This window comes from Xenopus laevis, chromosome 7S (assembly GCF_017654675.1).
Source record: "Xenopus laevis strain J_2021 chromosome 7S, Xenopus_laevis_v10.1, whole genome shotgun sequence".
Lineage (NCBI taxonomy): Eukaryota > Metazoa > Chordata > Amphibia > Anura > Pipidae > Xenopus > Xenopus laevis.
In genome coordinates, this window is record NC_054384.1 from 28,645,486 (window position 1) to 28,666,715 (window position 21,230).

At 41.6% G+C, this 21,230-nt stretch overlaps 2 protein-coding genes across 7 annotated transcripts in view; one reads left to right on the plus strand and one right to left on the minus strand.

The window, feature by feature from the left end:
- ppp3cc.S (protein phosphatase 3, catalytic subunit, gamma isozyme S homeolog) overlaps positions 1-5,738 on the plus strand; it is a 40,650-nt gene extending 34,912 nt beyond the window's left edge. For 3 of the 6 annotated variants that reach the window (XM_041571059.1, XM_018242069.2, XM_018242070.2), the window contains 2 exons: positions 1,851-1,880; positions 5,208-5,738. In XM_041571059.1, coding sequence (XP_041426993.1) covers positions 1,851-1,880; positions 5,208-5,383 — 206 coding nt within the window. In that variant the 3' untranslated portion in view covers positions 5,384-5,738. The remainder of the gene's footprint in view (positions 1-1,850; positions 1,881-5,207) is intronic. The other 3 variants (XM_041571060.1, XM_041571061.1, XM_041571062.1) reach the window with 1 other exon arrangement.
- A 12,530-nt stretch (positions 5,739-18,268) lies between these two features.
- The window catches only part of anxa7.S (annexin A7 S homeolog), a 29,796-nt gene continuing 26,834 nt past the window's right edge, over positions 18,269-21,230 (minus strand). The window contains 2 exon segments of the mRNA NM_001094206.1: positions 18,269-18,676; positions 20,157-20,269. Of these exon segments, the coding sequence (NP_001087675.1) occupies positions 18,554-18,676; positions 20,157-20,269 (236 nt within the window). The 3' untranslated portion in view covers positions 18,269-18,553.

Sequence of the window (21,230 nt, forward strand, 5' to 3'; positions counted from 1 at the left end):
GAAAATAAAGACTTTTTTTACTTGTACGATGGAGTGGTGCCCTCAGGGGGAACCCAACAGTCAAATATTCCTGATCAGTTGTAACCTCTTAACAGAGCAATAACAAAAAAAAAACAAACCATAGCTGCTTTCTGCCCATAAAATGCCGTAAATCAGTACTGTTCTGATGGGCTCTTCCAACTGATCTGAAGAAGAAACTCTAAAAAAGAATATAAGAGGAATTCGAGTCTTTAGGTTCATTTTGTGCAAACAAAACATATCATTCATGTTACAAATATGCTTTTTTTTGCAAATAGATTGGATAGCCCCTTAAGATATGCATAAGTAATAGCATTTTATGGTGTTTATTTTTGTATCTGCCAGATCTTCGCATTTAAGTTTTAACTCAAGCAATATGCATTCCTGCATAACATAAATAACTTTATTTTTCTTTTCACATTTGCCTTTCCATTGTAATGAAAAATTATCACTGGCCTTAACTAAAATCATAATGTACATTTTAGCAGTTTTGTATAAGATTTGTCATTTAATAGTTTGTACTCCATTCAGTTTGCTTCATTTTAGCTGGCTTAAATGGGTTCCATTGTTTCCTATGGAGCATTCAACGTGTGGCTACACAATAGGACATAGTTTGCTATTTACAAGTGGTAACCCCAAATCTCCATGTAATATGAGAAAATTCTTTCTTTCGCTCTAACTCCCTCACTCTAACTCCCTCGCTACCTCTCTCTCCCTCGCTACCTCTCTCTCCCTCGCTACCTCTCTCTCCCTCGCTACCTCTCTCTCCCTCGCTACCTCTCTCTCCCTCGCTACCTCTCTCTCCCTCGCTACCTCTCTCTCCCTCGCTACCTCTCTCTCCCTCGCTACCTCTCTCTCCCTCGCTACCTCTCTCTCTCCCTCGCTACCTCTCTCTCTCCCTCGCTACCTCTCTCTCTCCCTCGCTACCTCTCTCTCTCCCTCGCTACCTCTCTCTCTCCCTCGCTACCTCTCTCTCTCCCTCGCTACCTCTCTCTCTCCCTCGCTACCTCTCTCTCTCTCTCTCCCTCGCTACCTCTCTCTCTCTCTCTCCCTCGCTACCTCTCTCTCTCTCTCTCCCTCGCTACCTCTCTCTCTCTCTCTCCCTCGCTACCTCTCTCTCTCTCTCTCCCTCGCTACCTCTCTCTCTCTCTCTCTCTCCCTCGCTACCTCTCTCTCTCTCTCTCCCTCGCTACCTCTCTCTCTCTCTCCCTCGCTACCTCTCTCTCTCCCTCGCTACCTCTCTTTCTCTCCCTCGCTACCTCTCTTTCTCTCCCTCGCTACCTCTCTCTCTCTCCCTCGCTACCTCTCTCTCTCTCCCTCGCTACCTCTCTCTCTCTCTCTCCCTCGCTACCTCTCTCTCTCTCTCTCCCTCGCTACCTCTCTCTCTCTCTCTCCCTCGCTACCTCTCTCTCTCCCTCGCTACCTCTCTCTCACTCTCTCTCTCGCTACCTCTCTCTCACTCTCTCTCTCGCTACCCCTCTCTCTCTCTCGCTACCCCTCTCTCTCATATATCCATTCATATCATTTTTATTGCCAGCACCTTAAACTGTCAAATATCCCTGGGGTAGATTGTGTGCAGCTCTCCATTTATCAGCATAAACATTATTAAGAATTAATTTTGCTTGCTTTAATACAAGACATTTGATGCATTTATATTTTGTAGCCCTAACAAATGTGTGTTTGGGGGGGGGGATAATATGATAATGTGTTTAATGACTAAGCTGGGGCAGCCTTGTATATTAAGTTGGTCACTGCATTTTTTTTTTGTTATGCAATATTACACTTCTCATCTTTCTCATTCATTTTGCATGCATCTGCCCACTTCTGTACAGCCACAGTTGAGGCAATTGAGGCTGATAAAGGTATGCTTAGAATCTTGGCCCCTTGGCAGAGTTCTGTGTTTTTTGGGTTGGGAATTTAATTAATGTGAAACTGTGACCAGGTTTAAACTTGCACAACCAGAGATGGATCCCTCTGTCGATCCGTCCGCTCTGTGTAAAACCTTAACACTTGACTGTTTGTGTTTCAGTACTTGCCTGTAGCATGGTATCGTAGAGTCATATGATGTTTTCCTTTTCTTGACAACATTTTTGTGACCTTTTATTTTACATTTAAGTAGAATGTCTGGTGTTGTGTCTGTACAGAGAATATCTACTTCTAGTCCATACAGTTATCCTGAAATATGATTTGTGCATGATCCAAATTGTACACTCTGCTGTATTGTTATTTCACTGGTTGTACATACTACCTGGTAGTGCAAGATTTGCCTTGAACTGCTATAAAAGCTATTGATGTACACTGTGCAGAACTCCCCCCATATCTGTCAAATGGAACGGCTTTCATTCAAAAGCAATAGGAATTGTCATGGATTGCTTCCCACATTGTATGCTGATAGGGGCAGGATCATCATCTCAAGGTCTTTCCTTGTGTTTGAGCATTGACTATGAGCAGCTTTGCTTATTATTGGGAAGTGATTTGAGGCATTTCTTTGCTTTTCCTGGTGACAAGACCGTTCCTTAGATACAAAATGCAGGCAAGTGTAACATTATGGGGCAGATTTATGAAGGGTTGAATAGTAAATTTGAATTCTAATTGCATTTTTGGTCAAAACTCACAAATTCTAATTGGGAATAATCCAAACTTGAATTCGAATTTTGAGATTTATCAAACCTTAACCCTGGGAAAAATTCAAATTCAGTGTTAATGCAGCAAACGAGGGTGATCCCAAATTGCAGATTTATAGGCAAATAGTTAGCGACCCCTAGTGGTGGTCAATATCATTAGTCCATCAGCGGAAACCATAATGTCCCAATTTTCAAGTTTTCAATTAAATTCCGTATTAATGCCATTCACAGCAATAATAACTTTGTGTATTTTGAATTTTGTTTTATCAATAATTATAAACTCAGTGAATAACTATATTCAGAAAAACATGAACGATTAACCATTAAGTCACATATTTACATTTTTACATTAAATTCAACAGCAAAACAAAAAGTATTACTCCTCATAGTTACTCACTGACTAGGATACAAATGAGAGGAAGATGTCTCTATCTCTCTTGTATATTGGAGAATTCTATCTTTCTCTATGGCTGTAAGAAAGACACGTGCATGTTAAATATTAACAAACAGAGTTACCCAAGGTAATTGAAAGCACAATTATTACCTAAGGGTAAGGGCAAACCTAGCGATTCGGGGAGATTTAGTCGCCTGTCGACTAATCGTCTCGTCTTTGCGGCAACTAATCTCCCCGAACGCCTTCCCTCTGTCTTGCACCGGCTATAATGAAAAGTCCCCTGCGGCATGGCACGCGCGGCGCTTCATATTCCGAAGTTTCCTCGTGAGGCAACTACGGAATACGAAGCACCGTTTGTGCCATGCCGCAGGTTACTTTTCATTATAGCCGGTGCAAGACAGAGGGAAGGCGTTCGGGGAGATTAATCGGCGCAAAGACGAGGCGATTAGTCGCCAGGCAACTAAATCTCCCCAAATTGCCAGGTAGGCCCTTACCCTAAAACCTAGGGCGTTCATGTAGAAGTCAGAGAGGTCCAGTGACCCATTTGGAGATTTTAATAGCCTTCCTGACATTCAAGTTTTTTTTCCGAGAAAAAACTTGATTCGTACGAATCGAATACTAATCAAATTTTTGCATCATCTCAATCCAATTTCGAGTACATTCAAATTAATTAGAGTAAAAAAAATTCCCACAAATTTGAAATTCGACCTTTGATAAATCTGCCCCATCTGACCATGGGAACAATTCAAATTTGAATATTCGCCACCTAAAACCTGCCGAGTTCATGTAGAAGTCAATGGGAGAGAGGTCCAGTGACCCATTTGGAGATATTAATAGCCTTCCTGACATTCAAGGAGAAACAACTTGATTCGGACGAATTGAATACGAATCGGAAAAAAAAACACGCAAAGCGTATATTAAGAAATAACCTACCGAAACTCAGTTTCCGCTTTTATTCTGAAAAGGCAATAGGGCGATGATCCATCCTGTGGCGCTCGTTTTCTCCTCCTTGGCTATCTCCTATAAGGAGGGCAGGGAGGAGAAATTGAGCGCCGCACGATGGATCACCTTTTCTGTATAGGAGCGCAAGTGGAGTTTCGGTAAGTTATTTCTTAAAGGATCAGTAACATCAATTTTTAAAAAAAAAAAAAAAAATGTTAGTGTAGAACGAAAGAAAAAAAAAAAAACACAGACATATTAAACTTTGAAATCGCTAAGTCTTTATTAAGCAATAACTTACCGAAACTCCACTTGTGCTCCTCTTCAGAAAAGGCATCATGCAGGGCTCAATTTCTCCTCCCTGAATATCTCCTATAAGGAAAGCAGGGAGGAGAAATCGATCGCCGCACGGTGGATCAGTAACATCAATTTTTTTATCAAAAATTCGTTAGTGTAGAACCAAAAAAACCACAGACATATTAAACGTTTAAAAAATTTGTTGGTGTAGAACGAAAAAAAACCCACAAAGACATATTAAACTTTGAAATCGCTAAGTCTTTATTAAGCAATAACTTACCGAAACTCCACTTGAGAAACTCCTCTTCAGAAAAGGCGACACGGTGAGGATCCGTCATGCGGCGCTTGATTTCTCCTCCCTGACTATCTCCTATAAGGAAAGCAGGGAGGAGAAATCAAGCGCCGCACAATAGATCACCTTTTCTGAAGCGGAGCGCAAGCAGAGTTTCGGTAAATTATTTCTTAATAAAGACTTAGCGATTTAAAAGGTTAATGTGTCTTTGTTTTTTTTTTTCCTTCTGCACTAATTTTTTTTTTTTTGTATTTTTTTTAAACAATTGATTTTACTGATCCTTTAATAAAGCCTTGCGATTAAGCCTTTAATCTGTTGGGTTTCAGCAGTTTCCCTTGTGAAGACTACAGATTGGACCTCCCGCTAAAGAGCAGTACTGTCTTCATGTCTTTTCCTTTCTCCAGGAAAAAGTATCTTGTCGATTTATTTCTATACCTTAGTCTGAAAGTAAAGTTGGTTAAAAGGAGACAAGTTATGAGTAGTAGAGGCAGCTCAGCCCAGATAATTAGGCCTCATTTACAATACAAGACTTGGCAAGATCAGATCCAGAAAGTATCCACTTGCTCTTACTGACATGTATTTATTACTAGAAAACCCAAATGGACCTTTCCAGGCTTCTAACGTTTTACATTTGCGTTTTAAGCAATACGAGGTTTCTCACCGCAACATAAAATCTGCAGTTTTGAAGAAGCAAAGGGATTGGACAGGATCAATGAAAGAATGCCTCCGAGAAAAGACGGGAGGCAGCAAGACGGTATTCATTCCGTAAACGCGAATGCCAAGGAAAATAACGGGACTGGCAACAACAACGTCCAATGACTGCTCTAGTTCAGCGTTTACCCTGCCTGAGAAGTCCCTAGATTCATGCTTTGTCTGAGAACAGCTTCGATAGCTACAGGGATGGACAATACCTACACAGACTATGGAAGCTCCAGGAATATGCAGTGCTCCTGTTTTATTGCTTTCCACCAGACGACCGCATTGCTTTGTAGGGTTTGGACAGTCCCTGGGCATGTGCAGAACTTGCCATTATCATGGGAAAAAGATGGGGCTGTTTTCTTGAAAGCACTTCTAGTGTTGCATCTCACGCTTTTCATTGCTGACACTTAAGTTTACAAATGGAAATCTTGTTTTCGTTCACTAGATTTTTGTTTTTTTCTTTTCTGATAAGAAATATACATACATCCCTTAAAGGAGAAGGAAAGTCTTCTTCCACTTGGGGGTGCCAAATGTTAGGCACCCCCAAGTGAATGTATTTACTTACCTGAAACCCCAGGCCGGTGCTCTTATCAGCAGAAAACTGCAGCGATCCTCTTCCGGCAACTTCTGTCTTCAAATTTCCCCGGGCAGGCGCATGCAGTAGAACGAAATACAGTAGACCCCCGAATTTACGTTTTTCAGGGGACCAGGGAAAAATTATGTAAAATCTAGGAAGATGTAAAATAAGGGAAATGTATTAAAGACACAAACGTATTAAGTCATTGTTTTTATTTAAAACACGTATTACCCCCTCCAACTGCTTCTCAGTCTTGGCTCTCCCCTTCAGACATGGTCGCGTTTCCAGCTCTCTCACGTACAGAGCTCCCTTCTGGTTGCACTGTCACCTTTTTCAGCCTCTCCTTCTCCTTTTACCCACTTTTGCCTGCAGGGTCACATTTTCTGACTCCCGGCAGAGGAGAGGCATGCAAGGAGGATTCTGATGTTTAAGGAGCCTTAAATCTCGGGGGTAACGGCTTTTTTCATCTAAAAACATAGCGTTTGGGTAGGGGCAAGCCTTAAAAAGTATGGATGCACCAAATCCAGGATTCAGTTTGGGATTTGGCTTTTTTGAGCAGGATTCGGATTCGGCTGAATCCTTGTGCCTGGCCGAACGGAATCCGAATCTTAATTTGCATATGTAAATTAGGGGCGGGTAGGGAAATCACATGACTTTTCGTCACAAAAGAATTTTTTCCACTTTTTCCTTTTCTGCCCCTAATTTGGATGTGCAAATTAGTGTTCGGTATTCGGCCGAATCTTTCACCGGGGATTTGGTGCACCCCTATTAAAAAGCAACGTAAAAAAAAAAAAATGTGAACGGGAATAGCACCCAAAGAAATGCATTGAGGCTGGTGGGACGACGAAAAAGAGATGTAAAATGTGGGAAAACTTAAAATCCGGGGACGTAAATTCGGGGTTATACTGTAGCTGACTTTTTAGTTAAAGTTCGGCCTTTCGCTCTACTGCGCTTGCACAGCCTCCGTGGTCCTTGCTGGAATAACCCTGGGCTCGGTGCTCTGCTGACAGGAGCAGGGTCAGACTGTGGGGCTTGGGGCCCACTGGGACATTTCTGCATATGCGCACGGCAATTTTTATTTTGCCGCAACCCCCGACAGAGGCATTGCGCCACTAAGAAGCGTATCTGGGCCGTTGGAGCCCACCAGGTTTTTTCCCGTTATCCCGCTGGCCCAGTCCGACACTTGATAGGAGCAGCGGCCCGGGTTTCGGGTAAGTATATACAATCACTTGGGGTGCCTAACATTTGGCCACCCCTAAGTGGAAGACGACTTTCCTTCTCCTTTAAAGCTATTTATTTACAAGGATTGTCTTAAACATGCCGAGGTTGCAAAAATGTATTGAAAGACCTGCAAACTGACGCCAGGCAAACGGCTTTCTATAATGCTGACCTCAGGTGTATAGTTGTATGAATTCCATCATCTATGTATTGTATGCTCTGCTCTTTTCCTAGAGATTCTATTTAATTGCACCAAATCTCTGAATGAGCTCTTTGGCACTTCATATTGGAAAGATTTCTACATAGGAACATCTATTACTTGAACAGAGATCAAACAGCATTTTCTGAGGACCCCCCATTTCACCCTTTTTTTTCCACTCAAATCAGGATTGTTCCTCCTGGGGAACTTTAATTGAGCTTTGTACATTACGTTAAAGTCAATTTTGATTCATATCAAGTCTGTAAAGCTTGACATTGTATTTTGTGTATGCATGTTTTCTTTTTTTTCTTTCTTTTTTGCAGATATTTAATATATAAGCCTATGATGTACAGGAAGCGCATCTATAGGGGGCATCAATGTTATTGTTACTTTTTAGTTGATAGTGAGTATTAAAGTTGCCTCAATGATGATCACCACTGAATAGCCACAAGATTTTTAATATCTTAAGTTCTATAAAAAAAATAAACCGTTTTTGAGTCCAGGAACATGAGGAACTGCTTCGTCCAACCTTTCAAACATAAGTGACTCTGTTAAATAAAGACTGCATGGGGTTTTTAGTTTTTTTTTAGTTTTTGTTTTTCTCTCTTCCATTTGATCGTAACCAAAACCAGACTGCCGGAATTTAAAATTCCAATGATTTTTCTTCTAGAAATATTGAAAGTACTGATTTCCATTGTATTTTTGGTAGAGATTTTGGCACTTTTTTGTTGTTTGCAACATCACTTGGAACGTAAGTCTGTTGAGTTCATCTCCCTTTTCTTCATCACCAACTGTAAATACTCCTCGTCCAGGTCTAACATTTGATGCATGTATCAGAACTGTCCAAGAATTTTATAAACTGTAGCACACGATACATTTTGTGCATGGGCCGCTGGCAATTTTGTATGGTTTTTTTTCCCTTTTGCTTTTTAATATAATCAAGAATTAAAAAAATAAATAAATAAAAAATGAAATTTTCCTCACTGTAAAAAAAAAAAAAAAAAAGTCAATCATGCGGCAAAATTTGCTCAGATCTTTTAGCATAATTTTTCACCATGAACCTTCTATAGGTGTTAAGCCCTTTATGACAAAATGTATGTTTCTTCTATACTGCCAAACTTCTTCCTTTACAATATGCAACCTATTTCCGGCAACAATGTATGATGTTTTCCCAATAAAATGAAGTTGTATTTAAAAAATGAACTTGTCTCTTATGTTTATAGAATACAAAGGTGTGAAGTACTTATACTTGAAGCGGGTATTACATCCATCTATTATATGCGATGCTTGGGTCTTCCTGGGGTTTAGCGCACAAGGGTTTTGTGGCCCATAATTTGGATTACCAATACTGTAAGGCTGCTTAAAGGGCATGTAAAGTCTAAAATAGAATAAGGCTAGAAATTCTGTATTTTGTATACTAAATATAAGCATGAACTTACTGCACCACAAGCCTAATCAAACAAATAATTTATGCTTTCAAAGTTGGCTACAAGGGGTCACCATCTTGTAACTTTGTTAAACATCTTTGCAAGACCAAGACTGTGCACATGCTCAGTGTGGTCTGGGCTGCTTAGGGATCGTCATAAACAAAGCTGTTTGAGTTCTGCATGGCTGGTAAGTAAGGCGGGAGCTCCCCCTGCTGTTCATAAGTATGATTGTTTCCCTGCTCAGCAGTTAGGGACCATCTGACAATTCCTATCCACAGCAGTAAATGAAGGGAGAATTTCACTGCATACAGTCAGGTTTCTTATAAAAACTGTACACATTTTTTAAGTGAAGTATATTGGAGAAAGGTTTATTTTTCATTAAAGAAAGTAAAAATGGGATGTTATTTGTTTGCGTTTACATGCCCTTTAAAGGAGAATTCAACCCTTTAAGAAATAAACCTGTGCCGCCGCCCCCCCCCCCCCCGGGGAAATGCCCCATACTTTATACTTACCCCTCAGCACAGATTCTGGCATCTGAGTTCCACGCAGCCATCTTCCGGGTCTTCGACAAGCTGAGTGGGAGATTGGCATGTCGGAGCATTTGGAGCAATTTGCTGGTTCGCGGCAACTGCGCATGCACCGAAAATTGACAAAGCACCAGAAGACCCAGAAGATGGCTGCGTGGAACTTGGATGCCAGAAACTGCGGCAATTACCCATGTTAGTATCAGGAAAAGAGTTTTGTTTGACGGATACTTACCAAAATGTTCCTTTGCTGAGACGTAAAATGGCAGTGGTCACCATCCCCCTTCTTGTGTATTTTATAGACTGATTCACAGGATAACAAAGATAAGGTGAGAGTCTTGGAGTGGGGGGGTGAGTGTTATAATTAAAGGAGAAGGAAACCCCCTGGGCGCAAAACCCTTCCCCTGTGTTGCCCCTCCTCCCCCCTGGCCTACCTTTCCCCCTGGCAAATGCCCCTAACTTGTTACTCACCCCTCTGCGCAGGTCCTGTCCACGGAGTTCGCAGGCGCCATCTTCTCCCGAGTAGTGATGGGCGAATTTGCGCCGTTTCGCTTCGCCGAAAAATTCGCGAATTTCGCGAAACGGCGAAAAATTCGCGAAACGGCGCCGGTGTCTCGTTTTTGACGCCGGCGCCCGTTTTTTCGACGCCGGCGCCCGGTTTTCGACACCGGCGCCCGTTTTCGACGCCGGCGCCCGTTTTTCGCGGGCGTTTCGCGAATTTATTCGCTGGACGCGAATCGCGCAAATTCGCCGCGAATAAATTCGTCCATCACTACTCCCGAGCGGTCTTCCTGCTTTGACCAGCGTTTTTTGGCAAATGCGCAGTAGGAGCATTTACCGGTACGGATCTACTGCGCATGCGCCGAAAGTCACAAAGTGAAATCGGAAAACTTCGTGACATTCGGCGCATGCGCAGTAGAGCCGTACCGGTAACTGTTCCTACTGCGCATGCGCCAGAAGACGCCGGTCAAAGCAGGAAGAAGACGCGCGTGGGAGAAGATGGCGACTGTGAACTCCGTGGACCTGCGCAGAGGGGTAACAGGTTAGGGGCATTTGCCCAGGGGGACAGATAGGCCAGGGGGGAGGAAGGGCAACACATGGGAGGGGTTTTGCACCCTGGGGGTTTCCTTCTCCTTTAAGCTTGGGATTTATTGTCCTTGCATGACAACATGGTTTTAAACCATTAGTGACCACTGATATGTTATGTCCCAAGAAAGAACATTTTCAGTATTTGTCAAAATAAAATATAAAATTCTATCCGCTTGACCTGGTTGATCTGCCTCTGGAGTCGTCACTTCCACCCAGAAGTGACATCACGTCCTGTCCCTGGGTCGGCCAAAGGCACCAGTAATGTGGGGTAGAGTGGGTTAGGAAGTGGAAACAGGGCAGGGAGTTTAATGGGTCAGTGTTCCAGGTTGGATGGCAAGTTTGGTCTGACCCACGCAGGGCTCTACTAATATGTTCCCAATGTTTATCAGAAAGCTTTGCCTGAGGAGGGATCATCACTGCTAGGGTGGTCCTCTCATGTTCTTTGGATATGTGGATGAGAGAGTGGGAGAAAGGAATAATAGCATGCTGGAAACTCCCAATATCTCCTTATCAGTAAATCTCTCCATGAACAGAAATAAGCAGGACGAGTGCTCTTCTCCAAGAAGAAGATTTGAGACCTTTAGCAAATAAACCCCCTCCTGCCTCATTGATCACATTCACAGCCAGGGGGCATAATCAAATTCATTTTAAAAATCTTTATAAACGTTTTACCCTCTAAAACTCACAGATCGTAGATTCTGTGATTTGTGGATGAAACCGATATGGGACCAGTTATCCAGAATACTCAGGACCTGGGGGTTTCTGGATAGTGGATCTTTCTGTAATTAAGTCTGCTAGAAAATTATTTTAACCCATTAGGCTGGTATTGCTTCCAATAAGGATTAATTATATCCAAAATAAGTTGGGATCAAGTACAAGGTACTGTTTTATTTTTACAGAGAAAAAGGAAATAAATGTGTATTACAACTATTCAGTGCCCCAGGAAATCTAGTTTCCCCATTGTCTGATTAAATATCGCTATGTTTGTTATGTGTAAAGGTGGGCATACAAGGGCCGATAAAAGCGAACAGACTGAGTCAGCAGCTTATTGACCCATGTATGGGGCCCTCTGATGGACTTCCCTGATCATTATCTGGCAGATAGTGATGCCCGAATTTATTCGTCAGGCGCAAATTCGAGGCGAATTTACACGTTTCACCGTTGGCGAATAAATTTGCGAAATTGCTGTAAAAATTCGCCAGCATCAAAGTTTTTTTTTAGGCCGGCGACAAGTTCCACACTGGTGCCAATGAAACGAACACCCATTGACTTTAATGTGCGTCGGAATTGTCGCCGCCGTCAAATTTGACGCCCCCAAATTTACGCCCCCGTGTTTCGAGGGACAAATTAGCCCATCACTACTGGCAGAGAGTCAGGCAGATGTCGATTGGGCAGGGGTAAAAATTCATCATCTGTTTGTTGATGAGGACCGCCCATACTCCTGCATTATGACCCCACGATCGGATCAGTCTATCGCCCACCTTGAGCGAGCATATCGGGGAGAGATCCACTCGTTTAGCAACATTGCCAAATGACCGGCTCTCTGTGTATGACCAGCTTAAGGGTGAACTGATGAAAGAGTTAAAAGGGGTTGTTTAAATTCAAACACTTTTTTCAGTTCAGTTGTTTCAGATTGTTCACCAGAGATAAAGGCATTTTGCAACTACTTTCTATTTGGGACCATTTTTCTAATATTGAAAAGTTAAATTTTTCATCCTATAAGGGTAAGTCCACACTGGGCGTTTTGGGGATATTTGGTCGCCTGCCGACTAATTGCCTTGTCTTTGCGGCGACCAATCTCCCCAAACGCCTTCGCTGACTCTGTGCTGGCTTAAAATGAAAAAATGCCGGCACTAATCACACGCAGCGGTTTGTTTTCCTTAGTCGCCCGAACTTTCCGAAGCGACCAAATCTCCCCAAAACGCCCAGTGTGGCCTGACCCTAAAGCAGCTCGGGGGGAGGGGGTCGCCAAATCTTTAACTGTTCTAAATTCATACATTTAGTTGCTACATTTGTTTCCCTGCTGAGCAGAATCCTTGAGTTTCATTACAGGCAGCTGTTAGACTTGATACAAAAAATAAATGTAGCAAATTGTATCATTCCTGGATTAACTGAACTGCCAGACTGAGACAGGAACATTAAAGGAGAAGGAAAGTCTTCTTCCACTTGGGGTACTAAATGTTAGGCACCCCCAAGTGCTTGTATTGACTTAGCTGAAGCCCTAGGCCAGTGCTCCTATCAGCAGAAAACTGCACCGGCCCGGGGTTTCAGGTAAGTCAATACAATCACTTGGGGGTGCCTAACATTTGGTACCCCAAGTGGAAGAAAACTTTTCTTCTCCTTTATACTTGGAATGGAAAGTAATCGAAAAAAGTCTTTGTTCATGGTGAACAATCTGAAAACAACTGAACTGAAAAAAGTGTTTGGAAGTTGAACTTTAATGTCTCAAGCTAAAGTTCTTGGGTGAGTGATATTTCGATTCCCAGTGCACAGACATTCCTTCTACATAATGGACTCCTGTTAATGTAACAGTCACAGCAGAGGGTGAAGGAAGGGAGTTGTATATTGGGAATCTATTATCTACCGCTCAAGGTCCAAATATGAGAGCTCTTTTATGTCCATAAACTTGCCCTTTTCCCTGCAGCGAGTTGGAAATAAAGCCACTTTTATTAATGTTGCCTGTATCCAATACACTTTGTGCTCTTCCGTACAGTTACAACGAGTTCTTCCTGCCTTCCATTCCACATCGGCACTGCTGGGCTTTTTGTTGCATTGCGCTGTACAAATCCTGTAGCTACAGCTCTGGGAATCCCCCAGCACCAATTGCTGCAGTGCAGCCGAACACTGGAAATGACACCACACAGACTGGAAATATTCAATGCAACTGTGTCTGATTTACAGTGAAGAACTCTTGTAGTGATGAAGCCCAGGATCCATGCTAGTAGTTTTAAGGGTCATACTTGCAGGCATCCAGTTGGGTGTGGCTGATCCAGATACTGTATACATAGTAAGTTAGGTTGAAAAAAAAGACACAATTCCAGTTCAACCTTTTTTTTTTTATAATTTAAAATTTTTATTAACCATCATTTCCAAAGAAAAACAAGAGGTACAACAATGATGCAGAAGAACATTCAAGTAACAGTAGTAGCTGCTGCATAACAGAATATGACTGTTCAATTAGCTCAATCAACACATATGCGTCATATCATAGAGAGGAATAATGTCATAATGAGAAAATGAATCCGTATGGAAATGAAAGGAGTTTAGTGTAAAGGTAGATAAAGAAAAAGAAAGGAATAAAGAAAAATAGACAGGTCTGACGAGATCTGGGAAGGTAGGAAGGGCAGATTATTGTACGATACCTCGAAGTTGCAAAATCTCCAGATACTGAGCCCACGGATGCCACTCCAGTTCCCCCTCGTAACTTCTATCCTGAAGTCTGTTCCTTATGGATTCCATCGCCCTAATCCAATTCACCTTTGATATCAAAATTTGTAAGCCCGGAAGTGTAGGTCTCTTCCAATTTGCTGCCAATAATGATCTTGCTGCTGTCAGGATATGAGTGGCTAAAATACGTGTTTGTTTCAAGCGTATGGCCCTAATCCTCATTCCCAAGAGAAAAGTGTGTGGGGAGGGCTGTACAACGCAACGCAGGGCTTCAGAGAGCAAAGTTGCCACCATCTTCCAGAATATCTGAGCCACTGGACAGGTCCACCAGGTGTGCAGGAAGGAACCCCTCCCTCCACAGCCTCTAAAGCAGTGCGAGTGATCAGGGTTGCCGCTTAGGGTAGCAATGCGTGTAGGGGTGTAATACCACCGAAAAATTATTTTATAAGCTCTCTCACTAGAGACTGCACATATTGAAGTTCGCCTGGCCGTGTCCCAGATTGCCGACCAGGACTTATCAGAAATGGCAAGGTCTAAATCCTCTTCCCACTTCTGCATGTAAGGCTGACGTGTAACTGTGTTGTCAGTCGAGAGGCTAACATACAGAAGTGAGATAAGATGTGTTGGGTATGAGTGGTTGCGACACAGCTTTTCAAAGTATGTAAGAGTGGAAGACGTTCGGGCTTTGCAAGCAATGTTCACGTAGTGCCGAATCTGTAAATAGCGATAGAATTGTGCATGGGGAATACTATATTCTTCCCTAAGTTGTTGAAAAGATTTAACAGTCCCTTCAGAGACAAAATCCAATAAGGTTGTCAGGTTCGCAGATATCCAGATCTGAAACTCCATGGGAGTGCTACCTGGGGGGGGAAGTCTTTATTGTTAAAAATAGTCCTGAATTTTGTGGCAGTGTTGCTCAATTTCATCTTGAACGCTATAGAGTCCCAAAGATCTAAAGCTTGCTGTGATGGGGGAAGGAGGTGTGGAAGGGAGACCCTAGCCGCTTTAGGGATCCAAAATAAATGGGTAAGTTGTAGTGGGGCCGAATAGTGATTTTCGATGGACTGCCAGGGTTCCCCAGTTGGTGCATGAGTGTGTACCATCGCCTCCAACCTACTTGCAAGGTAATATCTGTATAGATGGGGTACTCCCAAGCCTCCCAATGATTTCGGTTTTGTCATGATAGCAGCCTTAATTCTTGGCTTCTTGCCCTCCCATATAAAGTTCGATACAGCTTTTTGAAGCGAGGAAGCTGCTGATTCGGGGAAGTGTATCGGCAATGTTCTAAAGAGGTATAATATCCTAGGCAAAAGCGTCATTTTAATGGCCGCTATCCTACCAAACCAGGAGAGGTGATATGAGTGCCATTTGTCCAGATCTTTCTTTAGATTATCAAGGAGTTTGGGGTAATTAGCCTTGTACAGGGTGTCATAGGAGGGAGTAAGGTATACTCCAAGATACTCCAACGAGTCTGACTCCCACCTATAGTCAAAATTAAGTTGTAACAATTTGAGTTCTGACTTGGACATATGAAGTGGCAATGCGTGGGATTTGGTAGGGTTTATTTTGTATCCCGAAATGAGCTGGAACTGAGTTAGAGTTTGCAATAAGTTTGGAAGCGTGGTTTGGGGGGCTGTCAGCGTAAGAATGATGTCATCGGCAAAAAGGCTTATTTTATGTTCCATTTCTCCGGTTCGTATGCCCTTAATGTTGGGGTTATGCCTAATGGCGTGAGCTAACGGTTCTAGGGATAGTGCAAATATCAGGGGAGACATGGGGCAACCCTGGCGCGTCCCTCCTTTAATGGGAAAGCGGTCGGAAAGAAGTCCCATGCTAAGGACCTGAGCTGAAGGCGTGGTGTAAAGCTGCTGAATCCCTGTGAGGAACGGTGTCGGAATCTGCAATTTGTTGAGCACCGCAAACATATAACGCCAGTCCAATCTGTCAAACGCTTTTTGTGCGTCTAACGACAAAAGCAGGGAGGAGGTATTTTGTTTAGGTCCAGTTCAACCTTTTAACTTTTTTTAAGCTGCCTAACTGCCAGTTGATCCAGAGGAAGGCAAAAAAAAAACCATCTGAAGCCTCACCAATTTGCTGACTCCAAAATGGCAATGGGACCAGTCCCTGGATCAACTTGTACTATGAGCTATCTCCCATAACCCTGTATTCCCTCACTTGCTATCTAATGTAGCTTTAAAGGAATTGTTCAGTGTAAAAATAAAAACTGGGTAAATAGATAGGCTGTGCAAAATAAAAAATGTTTCTAATATAGTTAGTTAGCCAAAAATGTAATGTATAAAGGCTGGAGTGATTTGATGTATAACATGTCAGTCTGAACTCTACTTCCTGCTTTTCAGCTCTCTTGGTTTACACTGACTGGTTACCCTGGCTACCAGACAGTAACCAATCAGAGACTTGAGGGGGGGCCACATGGGTCATATCTGTTGCTTTTGAATCTGAGCTGAATGCTGAGGATCAATTACAAACTCACTGAACAGAAATGTACCATGTGGCCCCCCTTCAAGTCGCTGACTAACTCAGAGTTATAGAGCTGAAAAGCAGGAAGTTGGATTCTGGCTGTTTTATTAGACATCTGTTCACTCCAGCCTTTATACATTACATTTTTGGCTAACTAACTATATTAGAAACATTTTTTATTTTGCACAGCCTATCTATTTACCCAGTTTTTATTTTCACACTGAACTATTCCTTTAAGAAGTGGTTGGATGTCTTTCTAGCAAGTGAAGGAATACAGGGTTATGGAGGTTAGCTCATAGTACAATATAATAATATATATATTACTCCCAAAGATGGAGCACAAACCCAACAAAAAAAAAAAAAGTTTTTATTTGCACATGAATTTGAAATTCAGCCCTTGATAAATGTGCCTCCCCGTGTTGTCTTTTGGTATAATAGTGATCCCCAACCAGTGGCTCGTGAACAACATGTTGCTCTCCAAGCCCTTGGGTGTTGCTCCCAGTGGCCTCAAAGCAGAAGCTTATTTTTGAATTTAAATTTTAGATGAATAAAAACCAAGCATACTGCCAAACAGAGGCTGCCAGTCCACACAATGCTACCACATAGCCAATCACAGCCCTTATTTGGCATCCCCAGAGGCTTTTCTCAGGCTTGTGTTGCTCCCCAACTCTGTTTACTTTTGAATGTAGCTCAAGGGTAAAAAAGATTGGGGACCCCTGTGGTATAGCACTGCTTAATCTCTACTGTGCTTGAGTATTCCACCCCACCCCAAATCCATATTGTGTCCATTATTCTCTCTCTTCACTCCCAGTGCCACCATCCATATTGTAGTAGTTTCCTATCGCATTTGTACCCTTTGTTTATTACCCAATTTGTGGGATGCTCAGAATCCGCTATTTTATGATTCGCCCAAACAGGCAACCTAAACAAAAACGAAAACCCCAGTGTGTAAAAATCCATTAGACGTTTATTCATGCTGCCATATTTCTCATTTGCTTCTCCAGTTTACATGCACTGCCTCATTATTATCTATGCTGAGCACATTTGCCTTCCTACAAATTAGCAGAGGTGGAAGACCTTTTCATTAAAAGCAGGTCCCTGTGTAGTCTGGCCTGCTAAGAAAAAAGTAATGATGTGTCCTTACTTCTATGTGTTTCTGTGCTGAACAGGATTGTATTGGAGCATATATAGTGAATAAAGTACCCCCTCTTGTAAATTATAAGGATATTATAAGTTACCGAGGAGTTCAATGACCATATAAAAACACGAGGCCATAGGCTGAGTGTTTTTATACAGGTCATGGAACTCCAAGGTAACTTCTAATATCCTCATATTTTGCAACAGGGGGTACTTTATTTATTATAATACACACGTTTAGTGTGACAGAAATGACATCACTACTCGCCGTTTATAACTGATGACATCAGTACTCACCGTTTATAAGGATATAATACACAAACGCCATGAATATCCTGTAAATGATATCCTTATAAACGGTCATCAGTTATAAACGGTGAGTAGTGATGTCATTTCTGTCACATGACTTACTGAAACTTGTGTATTATAATAAATAAAGTACCCCTTGTTGGAAAATATGAGGATATTAGAAGTAACCTCAGAGTTCCATGACCTGTATAAAAACACTCTGCTTTTTTCCTCGTGTTTTTATATGGTCATGAAACTCCTCGGTAACTTATAATATCCTTATATTTTACAAGAGGGGGTACTTTATTCACTATATAATACACAAAAGTCATGAATATCTTGTAAATTATATCCTTATAAGCGGTGACTAGTGATGTCATCAGTTATAAACGGTGAGTTCTGATGTCATTTCTGTCACATGACCCACTGTAACACTGTAATACACTGTGTATTATAATAAATAAAGTACCCCTTGTTGGAAAATATGAGAATATTAGAAGTAACCTCGGAGTTCCATGATCTGTATAAAAACATGAAACTCCTCGGTGACTTATCCTTATATTTTACAAGAGGGGGTACTTTATTCACTATATAATTTACAAGATATTCATGGCTTCTGTGTATTATAAAGGAATTATTGCAAAGAGGAAAAACTTAACTCCCTGAACTTGTCACATCAGGTTTTTTTTTTTTACTATTTAAATTTGTGTGCTGTAACTAAGGCACTGGGTAAATGATGCTGATATTTTTTTTAGTGAAAAACCAGCTATGTCGTTTATATATAAGGCATGTGTTTAAAAATTTGCACAAAGTCTGTAAAAGACAAACATTGTATTTATGGTATGACACTTTCATGGTCAGTTCCTACAAGAGTGCCGTTTATACTTTGCTACTATACATATATATATATATATATATATAATGTTTATCGGACATATCTGATATATTTCATTCACAGGATAGATCCTACTGGCCAGTAATTGCCAGCAGCAGACGTCTGTAGTCCCCAGATGTATCGCCAGCGATTGTTGCAGAAAGAGATTTCTGGTACATCTGTACATAAGCCTGTTTGATCTGCACAAGATCAATCTGAAAAAAAAAAATGCAAAAAGAGAAGCAATATTTAGCAACACAAACGTTTAATAAACATTTAAATATATTCATCTCTACAACCTGCAGATTAAGTCACTTGTTATAAACACTGAGCAAATCTGCACCTGAGCAGTAACCTATAGCAGCCAATCGAATGTTTGCTTTCATTGTTCAACTTGCAGTTGCCTGTAAAAAGACAGTCACTGATTGGTTGCTACAATCACACATTGCTCAGTGGACACAGTGGGGCTACAAACAATGTACAATTCTGCCCCAGTACCTCTGACTAGCTGGTTTAACAAACACAAACCCTGGTATTTTATTATATACTGGACCAGAATGAATACTGAACAAGCACAAACTTTCACCATCATCTTGTATCATTTGCACAACAATTTAGCAAGGAGACAGTGACATAAGTTGAAATTGCTCCCCACCCCCAACTTCACAGGCAGCAAGTTAAAGGTAGGAGAGGGTCTGGAAAGGGGCTACTATACAGCATAGCCCCTGCCCTGCCTGGATAGTTATGCCACTATCTTATTCAAGTCTGACATTCTCACTGAATAGACAAAAAATGAAAAGCTGCTGCTTCATATCTATGAATCCTGCAACATTCAGTGGCACCAGCCTGTTGCTTTCTGACTATATTTGTGGTTAGGGAACTCCACATAGAGGTAACCCAAAAGCTGGGCTGTGAACACAATACTAGATGTTTGATGGGCCTAGGGCTGGGAGTATATTGGTTGGACGGCGCACTCCAGGGCCCCCTTAGAACAGAATCGCTCGTTTTCAATTCTGAATTGAAAACAAGCGATTCTGTTCTAAGAGGGCCCTGGAGTGAGTGCGCCCTTCCATAAATTTTTTGAATGGTGAGCGAGTGTCAAACTTAAAATATATACCAGGAATATGTGGTTATAATTTATGAATGGAGAAATCCCTAATATAGCGCTAGGATTTGTGTTTACTAGGGCTGGGAGTGTTTCCATTTAAAGGAGAAGGAAAGACTAAAATGAAGTAACTATCAGAAAGTTCTATATAAATATACCAGTAAACCCTCAAAGTAATGCTGCTCTGAGTTCTCTGTCAAAGGAAACACAGCATTTCTTTCCTTCTATTGTGTACACATGGGCTTCTGTATCAGACTTCCTGTTTTCAGCATCAACCTCCAGGGCTAGGGCTTGAGCATGCTCAGTTTGCTCCTCTCCCCACCCCACCTTCCTACCCTCCCTGCTGTAAACTGAGCTCAGAGCTATAAGTGAGCAGGGAGAGACTCAGGCAGGAAGTGATGTAATACCAAGCAAATATGGCAGATACTATCCTAAACAAACAGAGAGCTTATTGAGCGGTTTACTTCGGTATGGTAAAGCATTCTACAGAGCAAATATTGTGCTATAGCTTGCACTGTTGTGGCTAATCTATTGCCAATAAACTGCTTGTGGTAGCTTTCCTTATCCTTTAAGCACAACAAAGCAGATACCTCGCTTCTGGTGGCAATAATCCTTATAAGAGTGGAATCATCCGTGCCGGCTCCCTTCATAGAGCGGTAAAGTCTTTCAGCAAAGAAGGCAGGACGGTTGACAGCACACTGCACTGTAAAATGAGAAAAATACATAAGTACTGCTGGAGATTCCATCCAGATGAAATTACCGGTACATCAGACCCAACCCAAGTCTTTAACAATAAAGACCTATAAGGTTTGTTATTTCTTTAAATAAAGCAACATTCACTGGAAATTAACTTAGTATGTTTTAACTTTTCAATTGGTCTTCATTATTTATTTCATTATTCATTATTATTTTTAAATATTTGCCTTCTCCTCCTGACTCTTTCCAGCTTTCAAATGGGGGTCACTGACCCATCTATAAAACAAACGCTCTGTAAGGCTACACATTTATTGTTATTGCTACTTTTTATTACTCATCTTTCTATTCAGTCCTCTCCTATTCATATTCCAGTCTCTTATTCAAATCAATGCGTGGTTGTTGGTAAATTTGGACTCTAGCAACCTTATTGATGAAATGGCAAACTAGAGAGCTGCTGAATAAAAGCGGAATAACTCAAAAACTACAGATAATAAAATATGAAAACCAATTGCAAATTGTCTCAGAATATAACTCTCTACGTCATACTAAAAGTTAACTTAAGGCGAACAACCCCTTTAATCAATCTTTCAATCTATTCAAGTCTGTGGGTAGATCTATATCAGGGGTGTCAAAACTACGGCCCACAGTCCATTTTGAATTGGCCCGCAGCCAGGGCCGGATTAGGCAGTTGGTTAGGGCCCGTCTGGTTTTATGGACCCGGGGCAATGTCTCTCTCTCTCTTTCTAATTACACCACCAACTAAAGTTGGAGTTAGAGACTTCTGCTGTCAAATTAACACGAAATTTGATTTTAATACACAGTTTTAGTAATTTGTTCGTTCACTGCAAACGGTGAAATGAAATACTACATTCAGCAGACTATACATGGTTCTTCAGAGCAATTGTTTATGGAGGAAAACGTGTATAATCAGCAATCATATACACCTGACCAAGTCATGCAGTATATTA